Source organism: Cornus florida, unplaced genomic scaffold (assembly GCF_030987335.1).
Source record: "Cornus florida cultivar Cherokee Brave unplaced genomic scaffold, ASM3098733v1 CherokeeBrave_3.0.0_Hap2_Chr01, whole genome shotgun sequence".
Taxonomy (NCBI): domain Eukaryota; kingdom Viridiplantae; phylum Streptophyta; class Magnoliopsida; order Cornales; family Cornaceae; genus Cornus; species Cornus florida.
Genome location: NW_026775571.1, coordinates 66,835,495 through 66,849,409, shown reverse-complemented (window position 1 = coordinate 66,849,409; position 13,915 = coordinate 66,835,495). Strand labels below are relative to the sequence as shown.

Below are 13,915 nucleotides of genomic sequence, written 5' to 3'. Positions count from 1 at the left end.
TTCCTGTGTCATGTCATGTCTATAGAGTGAGATACGTTTGAAGGGAAAACTCAAAGACAAGCTTCTAGTAATCTTGTTTGATGAAGATTTAAGGACATGAAGGATTCATGGTATGTTCTTACATGTTCCGACTACATGTCCACAAACTATTGTGCTATATATGTAACTCACATATCTTATAATCTAAGTTCATACAGAGTAAGTTTGGGAAGTGTGGTATATTTATGCAGCATAAGCATAATATTTTATGATGGGGATGTATTATACATTTAGGTACACATTAATGTTGAGGGAAATAAACTAATAAAATGGGGTAAACAAATGAAATAAGATTGATATAAGAAAGAAATTATATAGCACTTGGTTCAGTACTCATTGAAAATGTGTTGCTGCATCATAAGAAGGATAGATATACTGATTCGATAGAATCTAAACACATCCTTGATACAATATTGACCGTCTCACAATAATTCAGTTTTAGTGAATTTCTATATACTGATTTTATCTTTTACGGAATTGATCCCCCTTTGACCCCTTTGACTAACAAGAATATGTAGAGCTTAGAATGTCTGGGAGTATATAAAACCTTTTTTTGATACGAGCATTCGATACTTGGTTATTCATAGCATTACTATATATTCCTTATTTATGGCGGGTTGGTTTATATACAAATTCATTAAGTTCAGTAAGAAGCTCACACAAAATTTAGCTAGAAAATTTTGCTAGGTCAATTGCGCAAAGAGAGAGGGTAACAATAGTGGTCCGCGATGCAGTGTGATGGGATAGAGTATCAACTAAACATGTTTAATCACCTAAACGTTATTGGCCTTGGATAAACTTGTAATTTGAAAAACAAAGAGGGATTAGATTCCAAAAAAAAAGTTAGAAACCACGCAATTTAAAAAGCTCAAATTTTTAGCTTCATCAAAAAGTGTATTTTTAAATTAAATCACTACTCCCTGAAAGCACTTTCTTTCAATACCAAGCACCTCTAAACTTATTTTTTTAAATTGAAGGCACTTTTAAATGCTACAAAAGCAATTCAGGGGCTAATGGCCAAACAAAAAGAAAGAAAAAAAAACTACTCTGAAAACATATACTCCGTACTCCGTTCTAATACTCCTAAATAAATAATTTTGAAACAATCCTATTTTCACTGAAATTTCAAACTTTTGGCGCCACAACTCAGAAATAATAGATCTGTCTTTTGGGAGTTCGAACTTTGGAGCAAAGAGATGAAATCGAAACTTCCTTCGATTAGGGTTTCGGGACAGAGCTCTATTCATTCAACACTCCTCTTTCGCTCCTCGAATCGGTAAATGGAAACCCTAATTTTCAAGCAATCGTTTTACTCCATTGTCAATCGTTTTTTCTTGGTCGATTGACTTCATGTGGGTCATGTTTGTGACCCAAAACAGGTCCGTCGATTGTAAAGAAGATGTGCAATGCAAAGCGCCGAATAAGAACTCACCGGTCTCGCTCTCCGATTTCCTTGACCGAAAGCTGCATAAAAGTTCTGTTCTTCCCAAATCAGTTCAGGTATCCTATATCTACCTCCTGTTTGGTTGACAGAAAATGTAGGAAAATAAAATAAAAGAAAATGAAATTCTTTAATGCTTTTTGTTGTTTTGGTTCGGAATAAATAGCAATTCCTGATGAATTTAACAAATTAATTGTCAGGGAAAGGAGAGGCAATTTTCGTCACCAGTGGGAGGTGGGGATGTAATTGGGTCGATTAAAAGTTCTCTTCTTCCCAAGTCAGTTTAGGTTTTGTATAGCTAACTCCTGTTTGGTTGACAGAAAATGCATGAAAAGAAAAGAAAATGTAATTCTGCAATGTTTTGTCTTGGTTTTGGTTCCGAATAAATAAAAATTCTAGATGAATTTAGCAAATTATTTGCATTAAGTTCACTCAGTGGAGGTTCTAAAGATCAAGCTGCCAAATCGAACATTAGTTGTAACTTGTAATACGTATTTTAGTAAAATCAGTGTGAATTAATATATGTATATATATTGATATAGCTATGACCATGGTGTGATTCTTTGGCAGGGGAAGGAGAGGCCATTTTTGTCACCAGTGGGAGGTGGGGATGTAAGTGGGTCGATTAAAAGTTCTGTTCTTCCCAAATCAGTTCAGGTATTGTATATCTAGCTCCTGTTTGGTTGACAGAAAATGCAAGAAAAGAAAGAAAATGATTCTGCAATGTTTTTCTTTGTTTTGATTCCGAATAAATAGAAATTCTAGATGAATTTAGCAAATTATTTGCACTAAGTTCACTTAGTGGAGGTTCTAAAGATGCTTACATTTTCTAAGCTGCCAAATAGAACATTAGTTGTAACTTGTAATATGTATTTTACTAAAATCAGTGTGAATTAACATATGTATATATATAGATATAGATATGACCAGGGTGTGATTCTTTGGCAGGGGAAGGAGATGCCATTTCTGTCACCAGTGGGAGGTGGGGATGTAAGTGGGTCGATTAAAGTAGAGTTTGGGGCTAAGAAAAGAGGAGAAAAAGAGGAGAATTGTGTTTTTGATGTAGATTTGGAAAAGCTAAGGCATACTGGAAAAGGGAAAGAAGATTGCATTCATTCTTGTGCTACTGTTGGGGGTGGAAGCTCTCACACAGATTATATGGAAAAATCAAGAAAAATTAAAAACCCATTTGAAGGTTTGTGATTACATCTCTATTGGTTAGTGTAAAATGTTCTTACAATCTCATTTTGCTTTTATTTAGTGCTATTTTTTTACTCTATTTTTAGTTGGTGATTCTTTCGTTGTCTGATTTATAAGCCATATGACCCAACTTTTGTTTAGTTTAGCTCAAAAAAATGTTTTGCAATCAGTGAAAATTTTACATTATCAATAGGAACTATCTGTATTACTTATTACTTGCTACATTTTGATTAAATTTTAATCTAGCATCAAATATTCAAGCATTTTACAATTTACGCAGAAATTGTGAAGTACGCTATCGACAGAAGAATGGTATAAGGACTGATACATAGGCTGCTTAGCAATTGGAGTTGGATGAAGAGACCTAAAGTGGAGAACAGAATCCTTCTCCACATGAATTTGAAATAGTTCCCTTCATTTTGTTATTTCGGATTTGCAAATCTTAGGCTCTCTAATATATCCATTTATCTTGTTGAGATCTGTGTTTACAATGTTAAATATAAAAGTAAGCTACACTCTTTAAATCTTTATAACCACATTCATTTCAAATCCATCCCTCCTTGTTTTTCTACTATCTTCTTAAAATACAAAACAGATTCTGATGCAAATGAAAACCAATATTGACTCCCACAGTTCATCTTAGTTTAGAAGTCTCCAATAGAAACATAAGTTCATCTTAGTTTAGAAGTCTCCAATAGAAACATAGAATCTATGAATAGATCATGATAGGAACTTTCTTCTTTTAGTGTTATATCTTATGTGTTCACCTTTTTCCTTCTCTGAATTATTGGATATATATATTTTTTCCTATTTGAAACTCACTCGCCCATTTTCCTCCTATGGGCGCTTGAACCCTCCCCCATTTTACTTTAGAAGGTGAGAACTTGATGATGATCAATGCCATACAGTCCTTGAGATTTTGTGTGACAGGATAAGATGTTACCCTTTGTCATATTTTATCTTTTCATTCATAAAAATAAAAAAAAAAATGACATTTTTCTTATGTGGATTACAAGGTGGTGTTAAGAAACAGTATACTCGAAAGCCTCTGGTAGTTCTTGGGGATGATCCAAAACCCAAACCTATAAGGAAGAAGGAGAGTTTTACTAGCAACAAGAAACCAAGAATTCTCTATAATCATTGTAAGTATAACATAATGCAAGCAGCAAGCCAAAAGCTATCCTTCATGAAATTATTTGTGTTGTATTTGGTTTTTCTAAATTCTTGATCCTTGCATATGCCTGTTACATATCCATCCAAAGAGTAAGAAGTTTCGGTCCTTTGTTGGTTAATAGATGCAAATGGTAGCGGCTGGTGGGACTGCAATATGGAAGGCGTTGACAATGAAGAAGTAGGCTGCAATGAAGTATGGGAAGGGATTGGCACCACTGCGTTGGGCGGACTGGAGTGGCATTAACTTAGCTCATCTTCAGCAACCATACTTAAGTCCTAGGAAAATAGCTTTTCAGCTTCTTCTCTTCATAGCTGTGATCTAAGTTTTTGAAGTAAGCAAAGGAAAATTGATCATGCCTCCAAAAGTCGACGCATTTGATGAATGACCTCGGCATCCTAGATAAGGCCTTCTTGATTTTGTCATGGATAAGTTATGAGAATTTGAACCATGCAACTTGATCCCTCTGTATGTAACTATGTATTTTTATGCATTTGTTGTGGTTGTGTGAAACAAAATTATTAGTTCAATGTCTTCTAGCTTTGTTATCATTTTATGGAGTTAGCTTTATAGCTTATAATAAATACACTGGAGATTTTCCATTAAATATATACTATAAAGAATTTGAAGACCAAAAAACAAAAAAGTACTAAAAGGATAAGTTTCATTGGGCGACTGAAATGCTGAAGCATCAATGGACTTGTGAGGATAAGTTTCCTTTTGTGTGTATTCGAAGTGGACTTTCTCACTCTTCAGAGGACCGTTCTAGTTTGGAGGCTCTTGCCTTTGCTGAGGGTATGCCCTTTGTGCACCTGTAACTTATATATTTCTTTTTAATATAACACCAATTATGAAGAAAAAATAAAAAAGAAGAAAAAAAAGACGATACATGACATTTTTTGGTTAGGCATGTTGCTTCACCTAATTATCCTTAAACATTGCAAGGAGACATTTTTGTACTTTTCATTTAGCTTCAAAGAGGTGGGAGGTGCTCACTTCTTTTGAAATTGCTTCACATAAATACAGATTGAAGCTACTGTATAATCAGCACTTACCAGACCAAAAGGGTTTAGGTTAAGAGGTAAATGCAGAGTACAGTTTTGCATAGTGAGAAGAAGGGGAAAGTGAACACTATAAATTGATGGGGGAAGTGTATGCAATAGTTCAAGTGCAGAGCAGATTCCAAGTCCTTATTGCTAAAATACAAATGCAAACCTAAATATTTTTTTAGGGACAAGATTTTTCTAGTTTTGATTTCTTGTTTAGAATAAATAAATAAATAAATAATGAAAAATTTTAATGTACTATTTCAACTTCGCATCTAGCTATGACATTATTTTATGGAATTGGGACAAGTAAAACAAAAGGATGTGGGGTGAGAGAGGCTCGAACTCTCGACCTCAGGATTTCTCTTCAAGCTATGAGACCTACGCGCTAGCCAACTGCGCCACCACCCCATGTGTCTCAAGGCCAAATTACCTTACTTTATTCTAGTCCAATAGCATTATAGTCATCAAAATGGAAAATAGTAAAGAAAAAGTTTTTAAAAAAAAAATATTGGAAAATCCTTGGAGGCTTGGAGACAAGGGAATTGTAAATAATATTAAACAATATTGGATGATTTATGTAAAGAATTATTTGAGCTTCCCGCCTTGTGGAAGTCGTTTAGTTAATATATTATAATATGATATTCTGAAAGATCTAGAAAATAGTGAATACTGAATCGGTCCTCTTAGCTTAATAATGTCACCAGTGCACCTGTAATTATATTTCATGTTGCCACCAACCAATTATATACTGTTACATAAATAAAAATGTCATTTAATATTTATACAGGGATGATAAAATACTAAAAAGGACAAGGGTAAGTACACCAACACCCTTTAAGGTTTGATATAAGGATAGGTAGATGAAAATTATCCTATTTTTGGACAATCACACCCCCTCGAGTTTGATAAAATGGACAAAGACACCCTGACAATGGTAAATTGACTTTATTACCCTTTGATATAAAATGGACAAATATAATTACTTAAATACCCTTGAATCAAATAAGTTTAAATGGGTTATTGGGTAAAACCCATATATATTGTCTGTATAGACACACGCGCACACATATATCATGATCACCACCACAAATCAGCCCACTGCCGCATCATCATCATCAATTCATCAAGTGACAAGCAAAGGAAAGGAAATCGGAGGATGAAGGCTTGTAACTCTAAATTAGTGCTTATTTTAAGAGAGAGAGTGTGTGTGATATATATCTATAAACCTATATATATACATTTATAAAATTTTAGAGAATTCTAGAGGGAAAAACGTTAGCAGTGGTAGGGGGTGAAGGAGGAGGAGCAGTTAACATTGAGAAGGATTTGGATTCAAAGCTTAGGATTCAGAATGATTTATCCAATGTTGACTAAGTACAGAGTGTTGGGATTTATATGCCCTGGCATAGCAAATTCCTATCTGGATTATAGTGACATATGTTCCTGACATATCTGAAATATTTATGATTTATATAATTAGTGAATTAAATGTATTATGTTTCGATTCATTATGAAATTGATAGTGTCCCTGTGATTACAAGAGATATTTATATCTATGTATGTGATAGCGATTAATACATGAATATAAATAGTAATCATAAATTGTTCATAGTCGGTAATTATGGATGGAATCATAATTAATCAAAACTTGAACTGGATCCGTGTTAGGTTGAGATATATTGCGAGAGTCCCTATCACCGTCATGGCATTTGACTCTTAAGTATGAGAAAAGTATAGACTCTTTTATTAATTAATAATTACTTTGATTTGTTCGGCGAATTCTTCGGAATCCTTAGACCGACACTTTGGGTAGTAATATAATTAATAGTTAGAGGGTTATATTTTCAATATTTGCAACATTACTACTTGTATTTATTTTGTATTGATCATGATTGATCACAAAGAAAATTCGAAGGCCTTCGTGTGTTTTTAGACAAAATGATTTATTATATATTTATTCATTTAAATTATTATTTTTGTCAAATAAATGTTTTATTGTGATCGAGCCAGAAATAATCAAAGGTACCAAAATAAATATATTAATTAAGTAGTCAGATTGATGGCTTTATTTATCCGATAACTAATTATGCATAGAGGGGTCAAAGTGCAATATTGACTCAGAGGTTATTTATTATTTAATTGGAGTTCAATTAATTTCTTTTAGTGAAGTATAAATTAATTTATGAATTAATTGAATTGGGTCCATGGACCGGGCCAATTATTAATTCATTGTAGCCAATAAAATAATAGGCCCAATGGATTCTCACTCATAGCCCAACTTGATATTGGAATCATATTAGATTTGAGACATGTGAATTAGATATTGAGAAGGATTTGTTGTTTCCTTTTCTTTATCTTTTTGTTGCCTATAAATATACATGGTCTATGTATATTTTTTGGGGGGTGATTTTTGGAAGAAAAAAAAAAGGAACCTATTTTCTCTCTCTAGAAAATTAGGGTTTATGTTCTCATCTAATGGAGGCTCCCACAAGCCTAGTTTACCAAGGTCATTCATGGAGGCTTATGAGTGATTCCTAAAGGCAAAACAATTATCAAGAAGATGGAGATTCAAGGAGAAGGCATCTTGCTAAGGAATCTACAATAAGTGAGAACATTCACTTTAGAGGAAAGATTTAAAGGTTTACTCAGACCTTTAATGTAAGTATTCAATTCATTAATTGAATGATACATCACATTTTTATTTTTGCATAAAACTTGTCTCTATGTAATGAATCAAGATCTATGAATCAAAATTCCTCAAAAAGTTTTAAAACTAGCACGTTTCCCAACACAGAGATCTATGAGCTTTGCATTCAGGGCACCACAGGCGAATTTTACCTTCCATGACTATGAATTGGGCAAAGTATATGGGGTAAGTTCTTATTCCAAGGTTAGATTTTATTATTATTTTATTATTATTATTAATATTTCCCTCTCTCTTTCTCTCTCTTGGTCGTCTTATTATTTATATTTTGTATATAGTGATTCTCTTTTGATTTTGATTGTATTAATCTGATTTTTGCTCATTATGGAATAATGGTTTGTTCTGGTTTGATGATTTATTAAGATTGGTTTCTTCTGGTTTGAGAAGATTTACCTTTTAGTATTTGGGGAACTTCGAATCTGTGCAGTGGAGTTTTGAGGTTAAATTAGAATAAATGATAGAGAAGATTTGCCGGTGAAGATGGTGAGCACTCGACGGCCGGTGGTTGGAAGGTGTGGAGGTGGTGCCACGGCCGAAGCTTTCTGGTCTAGCTTGGGAGTGGTGGTGATTGTTGTGTGGTTGCGTGTGTGTGTGGAGTGGTGGTGACTGTTGTGTGGTTGCGCGCGCGCGCGCGCGTGTGTATGTGTGTATATATATATCTATATAGGGAGAGATGAAAAGGGTAATTTGGCCATTTAAGTATTTTGATATTTTATAATTAAAATTAATAAAATAGTGAAGAGTAAAATGGACTTTTCATATATTTTAAGGCTCTGTTTGGATGGCAAATTTCACAAGGGGGTATGATTGTTTAAAAATGGACAAACTTTCATTTAGGTGTCTTTTTGACAAATCTCAAAAGGTGTCTCTGTAAGGACAATAACAAGGACTGCGCAGCTGTAAATTATACTCTTAATGGAACACAATTAAGGAGATATTTGTAATTGTGTGAGTGCTAGAAATAGGCTACATCATTCAATTCTACACTATTATCAAACCAGACTCATCACATAAACTCGATGGGACAGAACAAAGGCATATTTTTTTGTATATATATATTTATTTAGTAAATGTACCAGTATGACCCAAAAGGGCAAAAAATGAGCCCAACAAGTTTGGCAACCAAGAGGAATAAAATCCCAAACAAAGACCAACATGCCCAAACATATAATACATAGCTCAAACAAAGCCCAGGGATATAGGGCCCCAAATATAGGATACAAAACTTTAGAATAGCCATTGTTATCGATAACGAGTTAATAGAGTTGAGTGTGCGTGTGTGTGTGACAGTGTGTGGGTTCATATAAGAACAAACCGTATGTAAAATTATTGGAACCATATATTGTCAAAAGTGAATCAGTTTGCACCAAAGATATCGTTGACTGGAATTTAGAAAATGGACTCGAATCACCTCAAAAGTCAAAATACCTAATTCACAATCAATGCGGAAAATAATATAACAAGTGATAGATTTGCCTTGTAATGGTAAGAAAAAAAGTCTCTTTGAAAATTAAGAAGTGAAAATAGAAGATATAGAAAACACAACAAATTATACTCCAAAATAATACGAGAGTGATACAGAGCCAGATCTAAAATGTCTCCTAATATATGATCCTAGATTCCCCTTCCACTATTCCCCACTAACTATTTACTCAACATTGCAAACACAAAAGAAAATAATAATGATAAAAAAATAATAGACTACGTCTCTTTTTGTATCGGCCAATTAGCCGTCTGTTGGTTCACATTAGGTTGCCCTTACTTATTTATTTATTTATTTATTATTTTCGAAAGGCAAAGCTAATATTAGGTTGCCCTTTTGTTTAGGCGTTATCTGCATACCTTCCTTCCTTCCTTGGTCTTTTGGATGTTGCATGGGCTGCTTTGTTAGAAGCCCAGCCCACACACTACACATTTAAAAATTTCATTCAATATGTCTACTGATCTAAAATTTTTATTTAGGAAAACAAATTTCATTCAATATGTTTACTGATCTAAAATTTCTAATATTTAAAAGTACTTTTTTTTTTTTTTTTTTTACCAAACACGTTTAAAAGTAAAATTAGTAAAATTTGAAAATAAAAGACGTTGAAGTGTTTTAATAATAATTGCAAACACGATCGAACAACTCACTTTATTTTTGGAATTATTCTTCATAAATTTTGTTAGGGCATTTGTGATACATTACACCTACTACAAAAAATTGATAGTGTTGATCCAAATGTTTCAATCTAAGGGCAATCTAGTAATTTTGATAATTACAAATTATTAATGGTATTTTAAGGATTAATATCTGCATTTAGTTTTTGTGAAAGGTGTGACACACTTCAAAAAATAGACTCAATAAAGGAATCAAAAGTAAGTCAAAACCAAACTGTATTCACATGATACGTCACAAAAAGCTGAAGATAGACTTAAGTGATTCAGAAGACAAGTTAAGGAGCAATTCAAAGACCAATAATACAATCTAATGCTCAAAGAAGAATCCCCTAGAGCACATAATCAATGTTGATGCTTGAAAAAAGAGTTAAATATGTTTAGTGAGTGTTTAGGATTCAATGTCAAGTAATTTATGAATCCATTTGAAACTCATATCTAGTTAAGATTATACATTATCAGTAGTCCATCTTAAATGATCCTTAAAATAGGCCATGGACTTATTATATCATCCATATGTGACCTATGAAGTATAAGAACGCAAAAGACACTTAAAATAATATAATATTGCGCTACAAAGAGGTTCAGCCGACTGAAATAATGGTGTCAGCTGACTGGTACCAAAACAGAGAATGACACTTTCTGAATCATTGTTTCAGTCGACTGAAGAGTCGTTGTCAGCCAACCGACAGTGCACCTTTGGCCGATTGAAGGTAGCTAATTTGAACTGTGTAGGGGTTCTTTTTTTATCAAGACAATAAACAAGTATGTAATGGTGATATCAGAAGTACAACTGTGAAGGAAATAGAGAAGATGTTTAGTGTAGGAGGATGAGAAGAAGACCAATTGTCAAGATTGAGATAGTGGTAAGGCAAGTATACAATTTCTTATGACAGTTACCTTTTTCTGGTTAGTTATTCCTTCATGGGATAATGCTATTTATAGGACTAGATTCCATTGGTCATTATCCAATGGTCTCTTTCATGCATGGTTTCTCGCATGCGTGGCTCCCATTCAGGATCACGTGGGTAGTCCTGAGGGTTTTGGGGCATTAAATGTTACTTGGCCGCCGGTTGATCGAGTTTGACACAACATTAAATGTGATTTTAAGGTTTTGCTGTCATAATATGTATAATTCCATTATCTTGATAATTGGGCCTTGCTAAGAGCGAAGGCACTTCTTAACTTTTCATCCATCAATCCAAGATCCTCCTAAGTTTCCCAAGTTTAGATTCTTTACAATTGCGAAGGCCCTACCTTCGTTTCGTGCTATACATTGAACCTATGGCATTCTGATGGCGAGCTCTCTGGGGCTCCAATCTTTCGATACGTTATGGCCTGGTGTGATACCAAGGCTTGGGGTGCTCGAGGGTTGGTCCCTCGAGGCTAGGTGGGCCTGGTGCGATACCAGGGCTTAGAGTACTTGAGGATTGATCCCTCGAAGCTTGGTGGGCCTGGTGTGATACTAGGGCTTAGAGTACTCGAAGGTTGATCCCTCGAAACTTGGTGGGCCTGGTGTGATACCAGGGCTTGGTGTGATCGAGGGTTGGTCCCTCGAGGCTTGTTGGGCCTGGTGTGATCTTAGGGCTTGGGGTGCTTGAAGGTTGGTCTTTCGAGACTTGGCGAGCCTGGTGTGATACCAGGGTTTGGAGTGCTCAAAGGTTGGTCCTTCGAGGCTTGGCGGGCTTGGTGTGATACTAGGGTTTCGGGTGCTTGAGGGTTGGTCCCTTGAGGCTTGGCAGGCCTGAAGTGATACTAGGGCTTGGGGCGCTCGAGTGTTGTTTACTCGAGGCTTGTTGGACCTGGTGTGATATCAAGGCTTGGAGTGCTCGAGGGTTGGTTCCTCGATGCTTGGTGGGCTTGGTGTGATGCCAGGGCTTGGGACGCTCGAGGGTTGGTTCCTCGAGGCTTGGCAGGCCTGGAGTGATACCAGGGCTTGGGATGCTCGAGGGTTGGTTACTCGAGGCTTGGCAGGCCTGGAGTGATACCATCGCTTGGGACGCTCGAGGGTTGGTTCCTCGAGGCTTGTTGGACCCGATGTGATACCAGAGCTTGGAGTGCTCGAGGGTTGGTTCTCGAGGCTTGGTGGGCCTGGTGTGATGCCAGGGCTTGGAGTACTCGAGGGTTGGTCCTTCAAGGCTTGGTAGGCCTAGTGTGATGCTAGGGCTTGGGGTTCTCTAGGGTTGGTCCCTTGAAGCTTTTGACTTTTCAACTCTCCACGGGGGCCTTGGTTAGGATTGTATTGCCTTGTTAACGCGCCATGTCAGCGTTTGATAAGTGGCACACACAAACTGTACGTAATGGGCAGAAATGCATTAAATGCACTCCAATCACCTCTTTAACAGCTATTTTCTGAAAAATTTCTATATATATGTGTTGTGCATTGTTAGAGAAATTATCCAAACATATAGAGAACATTTATGAGCAATTAAGAGCTAGCACTTGAGCATTCATCACTCTCTTCTTTTCTCTCTCATTCATTAATAGACTTGAGCTTAATTTACTTCATTTATTACTTTACTCTTGTGGGTTTTGATTTGCAAATCAATATTTGAGAGATACACTTGTATTAAACTCTTCCTTCATTTACTACAAAAGGTTGGTGTGACCCAAAGGAAACCTAAGAGAAGGAGTGTCTCTTAGCAAAGAAAGGAGAAGCGGGTTAATTTCAAATTGTAAAAGTTTTCTCTCCACCACAAAGGAGAAGCCTTAGTAGATTTGAGAAAATCTTAAGAGGGATCTTGAACCAAGGAATAGGAGTTTCTAAACCTCGCTAAACTATCATGTTATAGTTTGCAATTTTTCTTCCTTCATTTCTTTTATAATTGTGCTTATTATTGCTTATTTTTCATATATTGTATAATACACAGTTAGAATAGATTGTTATATAAAATTACTAAGCTATAAACCATTGTTTGCCATAGACTTTATTAACCTCCCTTTAAAGTCATTCCTTGGGTAACAGGTGGACAGTTTATGGGATGAAATGAAGCGAGTAGGTGGGATCTGGTGCCATGTAACACCATTTTGTGTTGGTGTTAATTAAAGGGTAAATATGACTTTTCAACACTCTTAATATTATACAATAAAAATGATTTAAATATTAAGGAGCTAATGTCATCATTTTTAAAACTTTAAGACCTTGTTTGAATCACAATTTTGACAAGAAGTGTCACAGATCAAAAAATGGTCAATTTGTATATATTTGTCAATATGACAAGTCTAGTATGATATTAGCACCCACATCATACTTATAAAAACACAATTATTTAGAAGTAAGATATAAACGCGTAGAGTGCTAGGATTTTTTTGATTTTTTTACTCCCTCCATATCCTACAAAAGGTGTCTACCTTTTTTAGCTGTCGTCCTAATTCAAAATCTAATTCACATTTTTTTTTTTTTTTTAATATTTCTAAATTAACCTTCTTGCCTTTGAAATTATGAAAAACACGTGGATTCATCATTGAAGAGTATATTTAAAAATTCATTTTATAGCACTGTAATAAAAAGAGTAGTGATATTTGGGCCGAAAAGTTAGGTAGAATTCTTGGACCAAATACACTTAATTGGTCATTAATGTCAGAGACAAAAAAAGTGGATGCATTGACTGATTAAAATCATTCCGTTACGAAACTCTGCCTAACTAGCTCATTCGCCCAAAAATAATTTTCTAATAAAAAAACATTAAAAACTACGATCTTAAAAAGTTATATTATCAAAAATAGTATTTTTTTTGTGGGACGAGCGTAGTATTTCTTTTTTTTATCCAACGCTTGGATTTGAAAATTTTAATTCCAAGTATCGATTCCGTAGTTCCAGATATAACATAAGTGAGTAACTGATCGATCTGCATTCCAGATGCATTCAAACAGGATTCTGCTCTGATGATTAAATTTTTTGGTGACATTAAGTCTAAGTAAGAAACACAGAGAGTAGGAGATGATTTTGATGATATTCTTTGTTCTAGTTTGCAAGTGTGAACCCAACACAGATGTGAACAACTGGTCCAGATTAATAATTGTCATAAAATGACGTTATGCTTAGGAGAAGATTGCGAATATATACACGCTCTGTCATCGCCAAAGAAAGTAAAGTATGCATTAACATATATGAATTGACAGGCATTTGGTATAAAGTTGACTGATATATACTT

The 13,915-nt window shown here is 34.9% G+C and overlaps 1 protein-coding gene and 1 non-coding gene across 2 annotated transcripts; one reads left to right on the top strand and one right to left on the bottom strand.

Annotated features, from left to right (window-relative positions):
• The first annotated feature begins 831 nt into the window (after positions 1-831).
• Positions 832-4,442, top strand: LOC132299928 (uncharacterized). Its single transcript, XM_059796852.1, has 6 exons — positions 832-1,315; positions 1,419-1,539; positions 2,051-2,137; positions 2,429-2,675; positions 3,697-3,822; positions 3,976-4,442. Exons 1-6 carry the CDS (start codon positions 1,236-1,238, stop codon positions 4,095-4,097), a joined length of 783 nt encoding a protein of 260 aa, XP_059652835.1. The 5' UTR covers positions 832-1,235; the 3' UTR covers positions 4,098-4,442.
• Positions 4,443-5,222: 780 nt separating this feature from the next.
• TRNAM-CAU (transfer RNA methionine (anticodon CAU)) lies at positions 5,223-5,308 on the bottom strand. The gene is given in 2 exon segments: positions 5,223-5,258; positions 5,271-5,308. It is a non-coding gene; the product is annotated as a tRNA-Met (tRNA).
• Positions 5,309-13,915: the final 8,607 nt, after the last annotated feature.